The 19,115-nt window shown below is 37.6% G+C and overlaps 1 protein-coding gene across 6 annotated transcripts in view; it reads right to left on the reverse strand.

The window, feature by feature from the left end:
* Window positions 1-19,115, reverse strand: part of NOL4 (nucleolar protein 4) — a 190,638-nt gene that overhangs the window by 20,020 nt on the left and 151,503 nt on the right. For all 6 annotated transcript variants that reach the window (XM_027750204.2, XM_027750186.2, XM_027750230.2 and 3 more), the window contains one exon: window positions 14,646-14,759. In XM_027750204.2, coding sequence (XP_027606005.1) covers window positions 14,646-14,759 — 114 coding nt within the window. The remainder of the gene's footprint in view (window positions 1-14,645; window positions 14,760-19,115) is intronic.

Below are 19,115 nucleotides of genomic sequence, written 5' to 3' on the forward strand. Positions count from 1 at the left end.
AAACATGAAGAAAAGTCCAAATAATGTCACAGAACTCATGCCAGATATTCTTTAGACTAGGAAGTGTTTTGATAATTCAAGAGTGGACTTAGCAATGAAATTAAGAGGGACATAATTGCTGTTCTCGGGTATGCACACTACTTCTCCTCTTCTAAGGAGCAGTTGGGGGACTGCATAGTTGTTTTCCACCCTCTTGTTATCAGATCTAGACTATGTTCTTCTCTAGCACTCTCCCTGCATTACTTTCTTCACTTTTATTTACTTAAATCAAGTATGTAAAAAAAATTAGAAAACCCGTTCCTCTGTGACATACTACTCAATCTGTTGCTCAGCTGGGCATTCCAGCTAAGCTGAAAGTTCATGCTTTAGCTGTGAGCCTATCATCTCATCATTACATGGAGAGCATATCAGTCTCAGCATAGAATTTTCTGGCATAGATGTGAGATTATATGCAAAAGTACTCCTACCATGCAGAGGCAACTGTATCTCACAGGTTACTGCCAGAAGTCTAGGTATTAATGATGATTTTGCTTTGAAATCCAGTATAAAATGTTTTTTTTCATATTTTAGATAAAAAAATGATAAATAGAATTTTTGGATGGTGAGGAAATATTGCTATAGTCTAACTGAGCTAAATCAGGTGTAATACATAGTCCAGTTGGGGCCCCCTGGTGGTCTAGTGGTTAGGATGTGGCGCTCTCACCGCTGTGGCCCGGGTTCGATTCCCAGTCAGGGGACTCCCCCGGGCAGATGGAGCTCGTCAGCCCTGTAAGGCCATCCATCTAAGAGAAGGTCACTCTAAACAAACCTACGTCCTGAGGACCTCACTGCCACTGTCCAAGCTTGCTCAGCCCCGGCAGATGAACCTTAGGATTAAAGGGTGGGCTCAGTTCAGCACACAGTGTCTCACCTAAAAAAAAAAAAATCCATTGCACAGGCTCAAAGGGTAAAGACCTTTCCCAAATCTTCGTTCGCGAAGACTGGCCATACACACATAGTCCAGTTATGCATATAAACTTCCTGTAATGCCAGTGGTAACATGGAAATTTGAAGAGTGTCTATCAAAACGTTAGCTGCCAACAGTTTGAGGATCTCCAAACTGTCCTCCTGACACAGGGTACAGAGCCAAGAAAAGAAAGCACGATGCTTCAATTTCAGATTAGAAGGGCAGTAGGTTCCTTTTCCTTGCAGATTATTAACACTGAAATGAACTGTCAGCATCAGTGTTGTCACCAGGCACCAAAAATGACATGAGCCAGTGTTCAACAAGAAATGAAAGCATGAGACTGACATGGGAAAAGAAAGTCAAAATAAAAAGGTGTTATTGTGTAGAAGAGAGATAAATGAACCTAAGTCTTTGGTATTTCTGATAGAATGACACACTATTTAAAGACTGGAATATAATAATACTCTTAAAAAAAGGTTGGTGTTTTCACATTGCATGTTTGAGTCCTGTTTTTTCACCACTGCCACTTCACCTGCAGTACAGAAGAGGTACTTGTAAGGCTGTTGCAAGGAGAATCACTTTTTTGGACCAATACCAAAGCAGAGGGATCATTGTTTATAGCCTGTCAGCTTTAGCCGGTTCATTATCCATTGAGATAGCAGAAGAGCAACATGAGCTTTAAGAGGTCACCAATGCTGCTAGATGAGCACAGACATATGGATGAATTACTCCTACACTGTGAGGCACGGTCACTGAGGAAAAAGAAACTGTGTTCTACTAAAGACCATGTCTCACTGTCCAAATGGAAAAGGATAGAATTTATCTTTTCCTGTGGTGCTTGAGATAAACTTACTGTTCTTTAGTGAAGTTCTAGATAGTTGATTTTGGTGGGTTGTTTTTTTTTTGTTTTATTTTACATCAGGAACAAACAAATGTTAAAAAGCATAACTCAATGTAGAAATCTCATTTGAGGTGAACTAATGACAGAATGTGTCCTTGCAAGATAACTTACTCTATAACCCCTGCTGTTCTTGTCTTAGTTTGCAGTTATCACCATAAACTATTTCATAAATTATATTTTACATGGTCATGCTCTTTATTTTTCTAGAGAATTTTAATACATGTAAAAATTTTTTTAGCTAATGGTTTCACTACGATTAATTGAAATTTGTCTCAATAGACAAGACAGGTGCATAGAGCAAGACTGCATAGTGCACTGCAGTGTATGCATAGCCATGACTTCCTCAGCAGAATTTTAAATCACATATTCAACAGTGGCCAGCACCAGATTACAAGAAGCTACAGGCATGTAAGAGGCAGAACTGGACCTGACTGAATACAGGAATTGTGCCAATGCCTTTGAATTTTGGAAAAACCCCTATGGGCTGACAGTATATTTCACAAAATACATGTGACACTTCCTAGAGAGAGAGTGGCACAAATTCAGACAAAGGGACAAAGGTGTCATACAAAGAGAAGAAGAGTCTCCAGCACCACCACCTCCTGCCTTGCAGTGGAACACCAGAGGAGAGATGGCAGGCGGAACTTTTGTTCCTGCCTGTTGTACCAGCAGAAAAGATTTGTTAGGGTCCAGGCCTCATTTACAGAATTTCCTCCTGTCAGGATAGGCAGAAAACAAAAAGGCAGACTTTTACTGTGACCTAAAGAACAGCACAGCATGGGCCTTTCCTTGGGCCATATGATAAGTCACTGATTGAGCCTTTGTTTCAGTAGTCAACCTTGAGAATCTTCACCTCCTCTATTTGCACCTCCCCACCCACTCTCAGTCCATATCTTCCTTTAAAGGAAAGTCAGTTTCCCTTGGAAGAGTGCATCACCAGCTCCTTCAGCCTGCCACAGAGGATGGCACCAGAGAGAATAGGAGAGGATCCTTTCCTTCCCTGTGTCACCTCCACAGATCTCTCAGCCTAAGATCACTCAGGGCACAGGACAATGGGCCCAGGTTTGCTAAACCTGCTCCTTCCTAAGAGGCTTCATTTGCTACATGCCTGATCCCAAAAGTGAAGCACTGCATAATGAACTCCAGAATCTAGAATGCCCCTGCTGGAATTAGATCAGCTAAAAATCTGAAGAAAATAAAGGTAAAACCTGAGTGAAAATGAAGTACAGGTTATCTCATGTTTATTCTTCTGTTGCCGCATGTACCCTCTCATCCTTCCAAAGCCAGTTTCTTTGCTGAGGCCAGCACCTTGCAGAGGAACATGGCTACTGATCATTTTTGCTGCCTCTTTATTGACAGGCAGTACAAATGGAGGAGTCCAAATATCTGACCTTTCTTCTAAACAGAACCAACATAAACTGCAAGAAAACAATGTCATCTTTTCCCATCCCAAGAGCAGTTTTGCCTGCAGATAATGGAGTTGAATGAATCAGTGTATTACTGAAACTGATGCACGATGACAAAAGCGTAGCAGTACTGCTGAACCAGAAATATGCAAAGTGAAAGAAATTCCTCCTTCATGGTGTATTCCTCTCATTCAGAACAAGCCTTGCTATGCCTCAGGCAACTCCACTTTTATGATCACAATCAAGCATTTTTCTCTGCATTTTTCATATTTATGTGTACTGTCCTCAAGAAATTATCTCAGTGAGGCACTCCTGTAGGAGTTTCTTTCCCCCCTTGCCAACATGTCATTTTTCAGTGACTATGATAGGCAACACTTTCAGCTGGGATAGATCAGCTTTACTCCAGCAGGAGGACTGTGGCACCAGAGCACCAACAGAGAAAAATCTTTATAAACTCATGAATCAAATGTTTAGGAAGCACACAGGGAAAAGTGTGTGGGAGTACTTGAGCAATGCTCGTGCCAGCTTTGCAGATTTATTACTACAATATCATCATGGTCAATGTAATTAAACCTCCCACTATAGGTCTCTTCATCTACTGCACTACAGCTGGTATTACTCCCACCACTGACAGCCTATTTTCTTGACACAAAACAGCTTTCCATACACCTGCCAGATCTGGGATATGGAGATGCAACTACTGAAAAAGACTTTATTGGAAAACTATGGGGTATGATTTGGATTTTGGGTGATTCTTCCTATTTCCCTTCTGCTCCACACTTTCTTTTAATATTACACATATTAAAGTGTGTGGCAGGGAGAATGCACCAAAGCACTTTATGTTAGATTCTAAATTAAATTCTTCTTCATTTAGAAACAGAAGATGATGGCCTGGACATGAAGCATTTGAGGTCAGTGCTAAATTGACTTCCTCAGTTTTAGCTAATTAAAAATGTCTGTGTGTTCTGCTTTGAAAAGGAAAAAAAATAAGCAAGCTGGAGATTTCATCATTTTGCCGTATTTACAGTGTGCTGTCATTCCACAGATAAATTCTAGTGAAAGATATAGGTAGCTGTCTTCTAGAAAAGACAGTTTTCTTGTCTGTTTGAGAATGAGCAATTACTTTTTTTGCATTTACTTGAAGATTGGTTCTTGTTTTCAACAGTTCAGATATTTTAAAGATATTTTCCCCTGTGTTTGATACATTTGAATGCTAATTATTTTATTTCAAATGTGCATTAAAACTTGAACTGCATGTTTGTGTAAACCAAAGTTCTTTCTATGAATTCAATGCAGGATGTCTGTTTTTTAACATCACCTCAGGCACAACTTGACTTTCATAGTTTAAAAAAACCTTTTAAAAATAAAAGGTATTTAAAAACCCTGACCTGCCCACCCTGTCTCGAATTATTTAGTGGAAAGAAAATATTTTGCTTCTGAAGAAGACCTACTCTAAATTTTTTACAGAATTTGGCACACATCCTTTAACTTCATCCATTTAACTTCAGTGCTGTGAGGATTCTGTATATTAAAAGATTCAGGAGATAAGAAGTGATGTTTTTGAGGATGGCCTTTTGATTCCACAATCGTTAGACCAGAGTAGCATATACCAGTGCAAGAAACAAAGAAATGAACTTTGACTGGCCTTTGGAGGATGCACTTTCTGATTTGGTTTATCAATGGAGACAATAAAACAGAAGCTTAATATGAAATACCATGAGTAATAAGTATGAAATATGTGAACTGCAGTGCAAATGTGCTCCCCAAATATTCTCATTTCAGGGGAGAATTCTTTTGGCACAATGCCTAGGCTGTTGGCCACAGCCTGTTTGGCTGCCTTGTCCTGTGCCTAGCCTCTTTAGCAGCTGGTGCTGCTCCCAGGCAATGCATTCAGCTCTTGCTCCCACTGCTTATCATAGTGGGTGTTTTTTCTTTGAAAAATATGTTTCTAAATTTAGTTTAGGACATTAAGCCAGTTGTTGAATCACAAACATTTCCCTACTACCAAACATAAGCAATCTGAGGATACGCTTCTACATGTATTTTCTGTGTGGAAAACTGCACTTTCTAATTGGGGAATACTTCTGAATCCATTGTGCAACTGATGTTTGGAATTTAGGAATAATTTATGACTTTTTAAAACCTTCTAAATGTACCATTTCAATAACCAAAACCAGAATATGCCTCTTGAAAAATAAGAGTTTGCTCATGCACACTGGGTTTGCATTGATTTCATTAAAGCGGCCCAAACTCTCCGTGATAACTGGGATTTACTCACCAGAAACATTATTCCCTGGCTGTGCTGTAGGCAGGAGGGCGTGTGCAATGAAGTTATTGGCTAAACACCAGAAAGACATACTTGTATCTGTGCTAGAAACATCTTAGGGGCAAGAAAATGCTTCCCATTTAATATCTTCTTGCCATATGAAAGGGAGGGATAAGTAAAATGCTCTCTATTCCTGGCTTTCAAGATGGGAGCAGGAAGAACAGAAGCCTGGACTCTAAAATCTCCATCTTTGGGCCTGAAGAGAGAACTTTCCTATCTACATTTTCACCAGCCTTTCCTCTCCTGCCTCCCTGGCATAAGATGGATACTAAAGACACATGGAAAAAAGCTGTACCAGTTCCTGTTCATTTTCTTCCACCTATGGTAGGAAGGTGGATAAGGCTGTTCAAACGTTCCTGTCCAAGAAACAATCAAACGCTCAATTTTTGAGCCTTCAGCTTTATCAACCTCCAGAACAGAAAACTTATACTGGTATCAATTTTACTTCACATTCAAGATCTTACTGCAGCTCATGGTGCTTAAAGTGTAGTCTGAAATCAGCAGCTTGAAATTCAACCACACACGTTCAGCACAAAGAACCTGGAAAAACAGAGTATTTTCTAATGTAATGATCTCTGTGCTGAGGTGAAAAATTAGCTGCTCACCCTAGGGCCCATTGTAAATCTAAGGCATGAAATTATTTGCAATTGCATGCCTTGCACATTATTCCTTTCCAATGCATGTAACAAATTTAATGTAGGTTGGGCTGGCGTGTGGAGGGAAGGGGGTTGCCCTGTGATACTTTGCAGTCCTTTCCAGCTGCATCTGCTAATGATAGAACCCTATCCAGCACTGGTGAAATCAGGAATTTTGCCACCAACTTGAAAGACATCAAGATTTAAAATTACAATGCATACCACTTATTTTCTTCCCCTTGACAATATGGCCAGTGCATTCTGGGTAGGAAGCTAAGTTTCCCAATACCAGTACATAATTTGATCTCTTGACAATAACTCACATGCAGCTAAATGGTGCCTGCATAACATTTTTTGCCTCAGTGGTTAAGGTATATCATTTGGAACCACAAAAGCAAACCGAAGACTAACCTAGAAGTAAAATAATCACTACGTGGGGAAGTCATGGAAGTGAAAGAGGCCTGAAATGCAAACTAGCATGTTGGTATCCAAGGACTATACAGTCATTTTAGTGACCATTTTGAACACAAATAAAAAAAAAAGGATAAAGTACTGAAGTACAGAAATCACTCTGATTCCTATTAAATACCAAATCACAAAGAGATGTCTGAATACAAAAAGCTATTATTAATAAGTTTCTGTACTGTAAGAGGCATTGAGCTCTATGCAAGTTAAAGCGACATTTGCCTTTTGTGGATTTGGGGATTCCAATTTCTATTTGTTTGCTTTATGTTAAGTGAACCATCTGCTTCCTTTTGCTCTTTTCTAGGACTCTACAAGCCTCCCATTCTGAAGTGAAAATCACTTTGAGCTGGAATTTTTCAGGTCTTATGTAAAGATACAGTAGAGGGAGGACATGGCTCCATCCCTCATCGCTGCTGCCACTTGGATGAAGTGCCTTTTCTTTCCCATCCTCTACAGAAAATTAGTCTCCATGAAACCCAAGAGGAATGGAACTTCTGATGATTTCTCCTCCACCTCTTACAAGAATGTACAGTTGATGTGCTCTTCCTGCATACTGAATAGCTGTGGCAAGGACTTTATCTCTCTGACACAAACTCACTTCTTTGTGTTCCCTCTGAATTTGCAGATTTCCACCACAGAAGCACTTCCTCAGCAGGACATTCTCCAGTGTCAACTGTCAGCTCAGAGATATTCTTGCATAACTCCCTTTTCTGCAACCGATATTGTCCAAATCTGCCCTTGATAAAAAAACCCCAAAACTCAAAAAACCATAACCAAACCAAACCAACCAACCAACCAAAAAACCCCAAAACAAAACAAACAAACAAACAAAAACAATAAAAACAACAACAAAAAACCAAACAAAACAACATCAAAATAAAACAACAACAAAAAAAGACAAAACAAAACAAAACAAACAAACAAACAAACAAAAAAACCCAAGAGAAAACCCCCATTATAAACAACAGAATACAGAGAGCATTTAAGAATCCTACAATAATATTCTTCCTTCCTTCTGGAAGCTGCAGTGTGCATTGATCAAGAAGGAGAACAACATGCATACACAATGTAAATCTTTCTTCCTTCTTTCCTCTCATCTGAAGGGTACTACAGGAAATAAATGCTCAGCGTCAAGATTTATAAACTGTGCATTAGTGACATAGCTGAAACACAAATTCTCTCTCCTCCGAATAGAAAGGTTTAAAGGTCTCTTCCCCCTCACTTCTGAAAGCCAGATACAGTGATCCTGCTGTGGAGGTCCACGCCCTCACTGCAATTTAGATTTTTAATTAGTTTCTTCCAAAACAGTTTTACAATTACCTGTAATTTGTCCACCAGTAATTTCCTTCCTTCTTAATCAAAACACAAACTGCTCCTGGTCTGCAACAGCCAGACATCATTTCTGTTAATAAAAATGTGCTTGAAGAGTCCTTCTTTAGGTCAACCCCCTGTTACACGCAGTGAAAAAGAACCAGAAATTGTATGGGGGCAGATCAGTAACATCTCCTCACAAACCTCAATTTCTTTAAAAGTGAACATTCAGGAATTAGATATAAATGGAAGGAAGCACCATTGCAGTTATTTTCAAATGGCAGTATGTGTGCACTTTTATTAATATTCAGATGTATTGCATTAGCACAGAACCTGTATCCAGTCTGCAACCAGAGCTTGTATCAAACTGCTCTATTCAGCTTGCTGCTATGACAACTATCCAGAGGCAAATGTCAGGTCAGCTCTCAACATATGTGCCTAGGCCATAATTGCTTTGTCAGAAACCTAATAGCCACCTACTCCTACTCCTTTAACAGCTAAAAGCAATATTGTTAAAATTACTAAATGATGCAATATCCTTAACACCCTATTCACTGAAAAATTTAGATTTTCCTTCCTTTTATCCCTCAAAATAAAAATGGGTGAGGAGAATGTGTATAAAGTGCCTATTTGCAAATTTATGTGCATTTATGTTTGAGTGTAATCCTAGGATCATTGAACTTTCTCTTCCTTGGGGGTCAGATGTTATCTTTCAGTCCACCATGATGATTATTGATATTTAATTTGGCTGGTTACAAATCACAACGTGAAAAAAAATTACAGTCATCCTCTTGATGAGAGATTTCCTTAAAAATGCATTCAGAGTTTATCATAAAGAACTGTTTCATAGCATCAGAGTGCATGATACTCTGTGCATAGTGCACAGACTTGTTCTTATGTTTAACACATCAAACCAGTTGTATACTGATGTCTGTGCAGTGAAGGCATGAGGACAACACCTTTCTCAGATTATAAAGTTGTACAACTGTTGTTGTACATTTCTCTGAAATGAAAGAAAACTGTGGCCTTTAAACCCATATTTTTTAAAAAATGAAAATGCAGAAAATCCTTTTCTTATCATGTATATTCTATAAAATACTGACTGAAAAGCACCCTGTGAAGAACCTACTAATTCAAAAAGCACCAGTTCTGACTGAGAAATGCCTTCGTTGGGAAAGGAGATATGTAAGATAATGAAAACCTTCATTTTCCTCTGAGCTTAAGTTTTCCTTGGGCTCAACTTGTCATTTGCTATGTAACTACAAAAGAATCATACACTGCATGTCCAATTACTTAAGACATAAGGATGAAAGAAATGTACGTAGCTCCCTCCTTTGGCTGACCAAATTATTCTGCATACTATCGCAGCCCTTCCATGACATTACTCACTGAAATGGAGGTCAAATGGCTAAAATGACATATCCAGGAGAGAGTCGAATCCACTGGCTTCACACTCATATCATATGTGACCCTATTTTCCTATCTGCAATTATAATAACATATTCTCAAAGGTCCAGCTTCCTAACTGTTACAAATCAACATGGCACAAACAAAGCAACATCAATTTTCTAAATGATCTGGCTAACTATACATGACACGTCTATAAAAAGGTTCATATACTTCTACAGACAATAGTACTCTCTGATTCAGTTCTTTTCCTTCTTTCCCATATTCATCCTCCCTCCTCATTCCTAGGTGCTGTCATTTTATCTTGATTGCCAAAAACTAGTTATTTCAATTAGAAGAAAAATGTTTATTCATAAATTCTGCAATATGACAGTATGCAAAAAAATTAAATTTTAAACAAAAAACAATGAAACAAAAGGCAGCTGTTACAAAAAACACTTGTGTCCAAGTAAAGGGGAAGGCAATTTTTTCCTAGTATCATTCCTACATTCTTTTCCAAAGAAAGATTTCACCGTTTCAGCCTCCTTAGCAAAAATCGAGAGGCAGGTCCTCTCCCACACTGACATATATAAACTGCTATTTCCTCTAACATCTTCCCTTGAAGAATTTCTTTTTGATTTCAGAAAGGACAGTAACAACACTAATCCACATCCACTTTCCACAGAGCCCAGCAGTGCTTCAGACTGTTTTATGATGAGGTTGTATAAAAACTACAGCGCACACATACCTATTTGGAAGAAGCAGAGACTGACAAACTTCCATTTCTGTGATCGACAACAAGGAGAGCCACATTACTAAGGTCTCTGTAGCGCATAAAGCAGGCATCCCGCCCCTCTGTTCACTGCCCAGGACAGTCATGACAGGATGACTTTTCCCAGATTTTTCTACTTATTTAACCATTCTTCTTTTGTCCAACGAAGACAAAATTCGGTTTGTAAAGTGAAGGACACAGAAAAGAAGTCATCCTGTTCACTGTATGAAATGAATGCACGTGAATCTACTTAATTTGTTTCATGACTCCCTTGTTGATAGTAGATCAGAACCTCTACTTAGCGCAACTGCTTCATGAAGGATTATCCCGGGAGAAAATTCAAAGATATCACTTAGAAGCCCAGGAAATCTTAAGGATTCTGATATGACTTCAATCTCTGACTGAAACAAGTCATAGAAGGTTTATCCAATTATTGTTTTTACATTTTACATCAGCTGTGATCAAAAAAGTCCTCAGAATTCAAGACAGTTCCTCTTCAGTATCCTGACTCAGCAGAGGTGATTTGGAGCAAAACACAAAACCTCTGCATTGCCTCTGTACCTACTGCTTGATCTGGGCCAGAAAAGATTAACCCAATCCAGCCCAGTGTCACTAGCATTTCACTGTTCAGCAGTACTACCAGTAAACCTATGCAATTTCAACATATAAATCTATAAAATTTGTGCATCGGAATAATTTTTAGTACCAGGCAGAATTAAAAAGTGGAAGTGACAGAACTCTTCAGTTGGGTAATAAGTATCAAATATATAACTTCTCAGCGCTTCAGTTTCTTGCCAACCAAATAGTGCTTGATCTCAAGATAATGAAAATGCACTGAAGCTTAAGAGAGCACTTGAGTAACACCTAACACAGTCAGACAGCCAAAGCATTATAGTCCAAGCTACCATGACCTAGTAAACACATTTATATTCCTTATAGAGAAGTCTCACAAACTGACAATGCTTTTATTGTTGCAGTTCTTAAAAACTATGTGAAGTTACTAGTTTCCTGATGGACAAGATTACATTGATTTTCCCATTAGAAAATAAATTACTGCCACGAAAAAAACCCAATGTTGAAAATAAGTAAGTGATGCCAGTAAGACCAGATTTCATTATCTTATTTTTAAAATTGGATTTTTACAGGCAGAAATATTCAAGCATGGCTTCCTTGAATGATGGATGGCTTCATTTCAGACTTAACTTTATCACACTTAATACTATCCCTAGATCAGGGCTATATTAAGTATTGCAACTATTAGAAATACCTCTAGGAAGTCATTCATAGGAATCAGTATTTGTGTGTGCACAGACACATACTTTGGAGAGGTTTCTTCTGAAGAGATAAAAAATGTATGCACAGGGTTATAAGTATATAAACCCAATCCTTCATGTTTATTACTTATGGAAGAAACAGCTAATACTCATAAGCATGGCCAACACTGTCTGTTCAAAAGAAAAAATGAGCTCTTAGAAGTTTCTGTAGTTTCGACTTTTAAGCCGCTTCTTTCTGATGAGCAATAATTGAGATGGTTTTTCATAAAACCACTGCTAAAATTAACACTGTAGGCAAAAATCTATTTAGTTGGGAAATTCATAATATTTTAACAAAGTACAGACTTTTATTAGGGACATACATGCAACATGCTCAGAACTTCCTGCTCAGGGGCAGTGTTGTGCCAGGGAGAGAAGGAAAAATGGAGAAGAGGAAAGAGCATAAACAAGACAAGCAAAGGAGTTCAGGAAGCTGCTGAAGCTTTGTCATCAGGATTGGGCATAACACTCGTGGTTTTAATACATTCACATTTTATAGATAATATTCCGAAAAAGGTGGTGGTGGAGATACAAATCACAGAACCACAGAATCAATTAGGTTGGAAAACACCTTTGAAGTCATTGACTCCAACCCATGCCCAAATGCCACCATGTCAACTACACCATGGCACTAAGTGCCACTTTGAGGCAGATCACAGATCACCCTCTGGAGAATAAAAGGCAGAACTTCACCATACTGCATGCAAGAATAAAGCAGCTTTAATGCAATGCTTCTGTTCAGATCTAAGGGGAAGTGCTAAATGAGTGCTCTTGCCAGAGTCTCTTAACAATCTACTTTCCAGGGCTGTCTAATGTTTGTCCTCAATTAGAAGATGTCTTGATATAATTTATGACGCGATAATTTTCATTATCAGAATCTTATTTCCTCTTTCTTCCTCCCAAATTTTCACTGAAGAGTCCTCAAAGCCTGAGTCTACCCATTGGTATAATACCCAATTTTGGAAAACAAGGTGCCTTTTTTTTTTTTTTTTAAGAGCTATGGAACAGTAAAAGGACATGCTGCACTGAACTTTTCCAACCTATCTCCATTTAAGAAAAAAAAATCCAAAGAAAATATTTCATTTTAGATATATTTAAGAAAAGTGAAGGAAATTTAATAGTAAGTAAGAAGAAAAAATAGGAAGAGGAGCAGAATACAACCCTTTTACCTATAAGTCAAACTCTCTGGATGTGAGGATACAGGTCCACTTCCCACCTCAGCACATGAACTGAGCACACTAGTGTGTATTAAATAGCGCACGCAGAAATATTCCAGAATGCTTTGCTCTCAGTCAACTTTGTTAATGTCACATATTTGGAATAAATAATTAAATTTCAATGGAACTGGGGCTAGGACCAAGGTTTTCTATTTCTCTAATCAATTAACTATTCCACCCTGTAGGGCAAATTTCTCACTCTAACTTTTATGAAGCTACCTAACACATATTTCCATAATTTTTTCCAGCCACAACTATTCAGCATATCTATCATGAATTCACAAATAGTTTTCAGGCACCAAAACTACATCAACTCATCTAATTTACTGCTTGATAAATCAAAGGGCGGTGCTATTTGCAACCGTCTTCACAGCGTTCCCAGAATTCACTGCCAAAAAGGGGAAAAGCTGAAAGAAGCAGAACCCAACACCCATTTTTCATAGGCAGCTTTGCTACTTCAACATCACAGTTGTAATCAAGGTGATCAGTTTGGATACATTCTGACTACAGATTTTAATTCTGTACTGAAAAGTAAAGAAATGCTTCTCAACGCTGTTACCAAATCCTTCTGTGATAAGAATACCAAAAAAAAAAAGCAACAAAAAAATCCTACTAATAGGCTTTTTGAGTTCTGACTGCAGTTTAAATATTGGTTTTTGTTTCAACAGCTCTCTGGCTCCCTGAAGACTATTATGGGATTCTCGTTTAAATCACTTGAAAACTCTGCCTCACCCTGACCGGACTAAGGAATTAAGCCATTAGTTTTGTACAATGAAAGCAATTGATGTTTGCATGAGTCATTTCTAGTTCTCCTTGGGGTAAGAGCACGCTGACTTTGTAGCTTTTTTTTCTTATTACTGAAAAATCAGAGAGCAAATGAGAGAATATAAAACCTGCACAATCTGAATGAGCACTGCTTCTAAACTAAGCTATACTTAGTATTTCAGTCCCATATGATTTGTAAATCTTAAGGTAAATGTAGCACAATAATGAAAATACTAGTAAAAAACAGAATAGCAAAAAGAAATAGAAATATACACTTTCAGATCCTAAATTGTCAATATTATAAGGGTAGGAGTAGGAATCTTTTTTACAGTTAGGGCATGACCTGAAAGAACTTAATGGACCATGTATAAAAGGAAAATGTCCCTTTAAAAAATGTTCCGTTCCACAAAAAAAGTTCATCTACCATGACAGAAGCATATTTTGGAACAACTGACATATTTCTAAGATTTTACTTTGTTACAACCATGTAGAGAAATAAAGCATAACAGTTTTTGCAATAAGAATGTTAGACATTCACTTTATCTGTGGAACAAGTAAATAACTAAAGTCTGGAATGAGCTACCAGTTGGGTTTCAAAAAACTGAAAGAAAATATGTAATTTTCAGAAAGTTAAAAGTAACAAAATCCTAACATGCACTATAAAAGGTGAATAATAACTGAAAAAATATATATGAGCTTTAAAAATTCTTAAGCATTTTGTTATATATCACAATAACTTTTCTGTTTGGGGCAAATGGGTATTTTCAGAAACTTACAATTTTTCACCTTATATTTACAAATGCATACACATTTTGAAAGAGAATATGGGCACAGATAAATACACCGAGTCATGGACACATGCACCATTTCTATTATTTATGTAAATTACATATACTGTGTGTTCTGTTCCTTTTAATTCTACACATTATTCTCTGAAAATCTACAATCGTTAAAAAGTAAATATATAGCTTTAATCAGGTGGACATTACAAATACATTAAGACACCCTCTTACAGCTTATGTAAATATAGACAAAGACATGCTTGTGTATTCATTTTAAAAAGTCCAGCTTTTGTATTTTAATTATTCTTGCTAGCAAGAAACATATAAGGGATTGCACCATGCTTCTGCATGGCATCCTATATAAATGAGTCCAGTGCATTTATAAATATGGATGTGGTAGACCCCCAAACAACACAGTACCTGCTGTCTATCCAACCGCATCCTTTTTGCAGCATTTCTGCTTTCACTCTCACAGGCGGAAGCCAGGATACTCTCTGCAACTGCTGAAGTAAGGTGTGAGGGAATAGGTCGTGACTATGAGAGAAAAAAAGAAACACAGAAATTATTTCTAGCATAATCCACGATATCCTTTTTCAAAGCACACCATACCATCACCTAGGCAGGAAAGTCCGCTCATTGAAATGCAGTTTATACCAACAAAACAGGGAAATGGAACTTGCAAAGATGAAAAATGAAACTAGTTAGATGTTAAAGCTGCAGCTGATCCACAGATCCACGAGAAGCCCTTTCCCCCCACAGCTCTATTGTCCAGTGTGTTTAGTCTGGCTCATTAAGCTGTACTTTGAACAGACAGTGGCATATTCTCTGCGTTCCAGCAGCACCCTGGCCGTCTGATTCTTGTTAAGAAAACTGAAAGGCTTTTTATCCTGTACAGCATGTGACAGAGATGAGTAGTGTTTTTTTATAGTCATAAAAAAACAAAACAAAAAACCCCAAGTGATAGGGTTGAAACATCACTCAAAACCTAACAGATTGTCAGAACATTTCAGAGCAGCCTCAATCTGTAGTATATGAATATTTGCATTCCTTGCTGCAACATGACTGATGTGATTAAAGCGACTTTAAAAAAAAAAATCTGTTTTTCTTTTGATAATGCCAGCCTTCTAACACTCTAGATATTTTGTGGTTCAACTAGATATAATTAATTTTTCCAATTCAAAACTTCTCATCACTAATTTCACAGCATTAACATGTTTTAGGTTAAAGGGGCAGTGAATGCCCAAAAAAACAAGGGAATGCTACAATATTTTTAGCTTCATTGTTGATTATGAACTCCAACATGATCTTCCCTACCATTTCATTAGGGAGAATATTTAAACACTTTTTTTCCCCTGATTACATGCAAAACAATCTTTCTGAAAGATGAAGCTCACAATAAAAATAATCTTCATTAATATACCAACATATATCAGAACTACCAAGAAAATAAAGGAAGGATAATAACAGAGATAGTGATATACATATAAGCCTGTTACAGAGACTGCAATTTATTCAACCCAGTTCTGAACTTCCATAAATTTTCAAAGCTTAATTGAACTCAAAAGTACTATGTATGGAAATTTTTACCTACTGAGGAAGTGGCCACATGTGTGGGGGTTTGGTGTGGTTTTGTTTGCTGTTGTTTTTTTGGTTGCCTTTTTTTTTTTTTTTTTTTTTTTTGGAAGAGTTTTATTTTCTTATTCCCAAAAACATAGATATGATCCTGCTATGGAATGCCACTTAATTTTGGAAGCAAATTTTGCATCTATTCCCATTCAGTTCCTAGACAATGTTAGAACAGATTAATTATATTGCCTCAATTGATTTTATGGTTTTCATAACATTTCAGAAACTTAGGAGCCAACCATTATTAATATTACATTTTTACCTTTAAAAATTAAAGTCCATCTATTGACTTTGGATGTGCTCTGCCTAATGCCAGTTTTTAATCCGACACTGTACTATCTGTAACACATGGGACCACAGTCTGTCTGGGACCAGAAGCTGAACTAGCTTTTAGAAATAGACAGGGATTTATGGGTCTTCCTCACTACTGTAATATTATTTCTCTCCACTCATAGAGAGAACAAGCTCACTGGCATCAGCATAACAGCTGTGTCAGAAAGACAACCAGAGGCTGCAATGCTGCAATAAACCATACTTGGATTGATTTGACGACAAACTATTGTTTCTAATTTTGAAAATAAGTCAGTCTAGGAGATGAGGGACACTGATGTAAACCCTGGTGTCATTATAGAAGTTAACATTACATATAGCACAAGCAGACACCTTCCTCAGAGCTCCAGAGGAGGGAGTAAGTCTTTGTGGAAGGTTCTCACCGACAAAGCAGTATATTTATTATTCTGTATCCCTAGAATGGTGACGTTACTCTGAATTTGTTATTGCATCACACTAGATCCCTCTCTGTATTTGGTGGCCAAGTGACACTGTACATGCCACTGGTTTATGCACATTCAAAATACACTATGTTGGCAGCATGGAAATCTCAGTATGGTCCTGTAAGAGTGGCCACACAATTACATTCTTGAAAAATGGTGAGCAAAAACCTGGTTAACTCCTCCAGCTCAGGTCTTTAACTAAACCTATAACTATCCATGTACATCAATGGATTTTTAGAAGGTGACACATGAGCCAAAAAATTAATGTTCTGACCAAAAAGTAGAATGACTACTAATTCCCCCATCTTATTTGTTTATAGGAGAGAATAGGTTTATTGAAGTGTTTTATAAAACAAAAAATAAAGAGAACCCATAAAAATGAAGCAGTTATCTTTTCTCTGAAAAGTAATTCAGTGGTTATGTGCTCATTGTTGAAATATTGCACTCCAGTGAGCATCTGCAAAAAAAGAGTAAATCTCCCGGTAATGGAGTATCTTTCTCTTGAAATACTTGTTAACCCATAATTTCTCTCAGTCATCACTGTAGTTGGCTATTGATATGTTCATATCAAGAACTATCTGGAATGAACCTTAGGGAAAATGTAATGAATGCATGGCTGAGTCATCTGGGGAGTAAAGTACCATAACAAAGCACAGGAGAAAAATCATCTGATTAAGGTTTGGGATCTATCAACAGAGCACTAGTTTGGCATTGACTGGGAAGATGAACACAGTTCTCTCTCACTAGGAGTAGAGTTGTTAAAAAGAAGATTTTCTGTTCCATGAAATTCCATATCTGTAAAATGTCAAAAAGGTCAATTTTGAAAAGCATTGCCTTAGAGGAAAAATTGCTTTGAAATAACCACTTCTAAAAAAGTGTTTTTTAATATACGAATTTATACTTCCATATTCCAAGATCAGAGGCCCATTTAGGTTCATCTTAACTTCCTCTTCTTCTACACTTATTCATGATCTCTGTCTTGACTACAGCTATAAAACCACTTCTGTAAGAAGCTCAATCATCACAGTCCTTGTTGGTTTTTGAACTCTCTCAACTCCCGATCTGGGGGTGAGACACAAAGGCCTTGGAAAACATGGCAAAAGCAACATCTTTAAGTTCTGCAGAAGGGAGCCTGCAGATCTCAGCCAAACCAGCATTCTGCAGGTTCCAAGGCTGCCCTCTGCAGAGCTGAGAGCTAGTTCCTGCATGTTTGAGACTACAGCAGTAAATGTGGGAGCCGAGGAGAACTTTTTTCCAAGGGCTCCTAGAGTCCTCCCACAATCCCTGCATCCACAACCTGTGCACTGAACTAGCAGGAAACCAGGTTTCATTTTATGGGAATATGTCAAAACAGAAAACCCTTGACAAATTAACATTTCTGAAAGGGGTGGGGGGTGGGAGTGGTGGGGGGAAAGACATTATCAAAAAATTCCCAACCAGCTTTAACTGGCATAATGCACATAGTGCTGCTTGATACACACCATTCACAGCCCTGATCTGGTATTTCTTTCACTTCACAGCAAGGTAAAGCAGGAAATAACTATATTGGAACTACCTATGTGTAAAACAACAGAAAAGAAACAAGACTCTAAACTTAGTCTACCAAAACAAGCAATTCACAAAGTTAGAAGGTAGGATAACATTTTTATCATTTTGAATTAATGCCAGACAGAAAAGATGCATGTGAAAATTTTATAGAAACTCTCAGGTGAAGAGACGAATAAAGCTTAGAAGGAATGTGGTGAACAACGTAATACAGACCATCTGAGAAGACTATATGTCTCTATCCACCACACAAGAGCAATATACAGAATTCCTTTGTATTTACATGGAAACATGATACTGTTTGTGACTGCACTAACACGGCAGTCACATTTTGAACACACATCCATTTTGGGTTTTTTACATCTCTTCAGCTGACACACAACTAACGTTGAGCCCCTAAGATGTAAGGAAACCTTGCTAAGTTGCATGTGCACATGAATGCCTCTGTTTACAATAACTTTTAGAGCGACTGACATTCAGAAAGTGTTGGAATTCCCTCAGTAGCCCATGGGATATGACCAGCCACCACCAGTACTCTCATATTTGAAACTGTATTTCAAGGTAATTTAACACTGAAATTTAAGACTACCACAGAGCCTGTAGATTATGATGATGACAAAAAAAGCAACATGCACATATAATCACACTATTGAACACGCACTTTTGCATGGTTTTATGAAAAATAATTTTTTGTGCAAATTCATATGAAGACTATACACTTATCTCCTTTTCTATTTCTGAAGAGTTTACAAATCATTGACAGATATACTTTTGCAGGTTGCTTAATGAAAAACCAATTAGATGATACTTCTTTCTAGTCTAATAACTGTTGATCTGCTTTAAAGTATGTTAAACCTAATAAAGACTCTTCCATGGCTTTGATGGTCTTTAGATCAGGCTCTTAACAATCAAAGCATCTTACAAGAAGATAAAGCAGTCCTGCAAG

The sequence above is a fragment of the Pipra filicauda genome, unplaced genomic scaffold (assembly GCF_003945595.2).
Source record: "Pipra filicauda isolate LSUMZ 115617 unplaced genomic scaffold, ASM394559v2 scaffold240_size1633699_pilon, whole genome shotgun sequence".
Classification (NCBI taxonomy): domain Eukaryota; kingdom Metazoa; phylum Chordata; class Aves; order Passeriformes; family Pipridae; genus Pipra; species Pipra filicauda.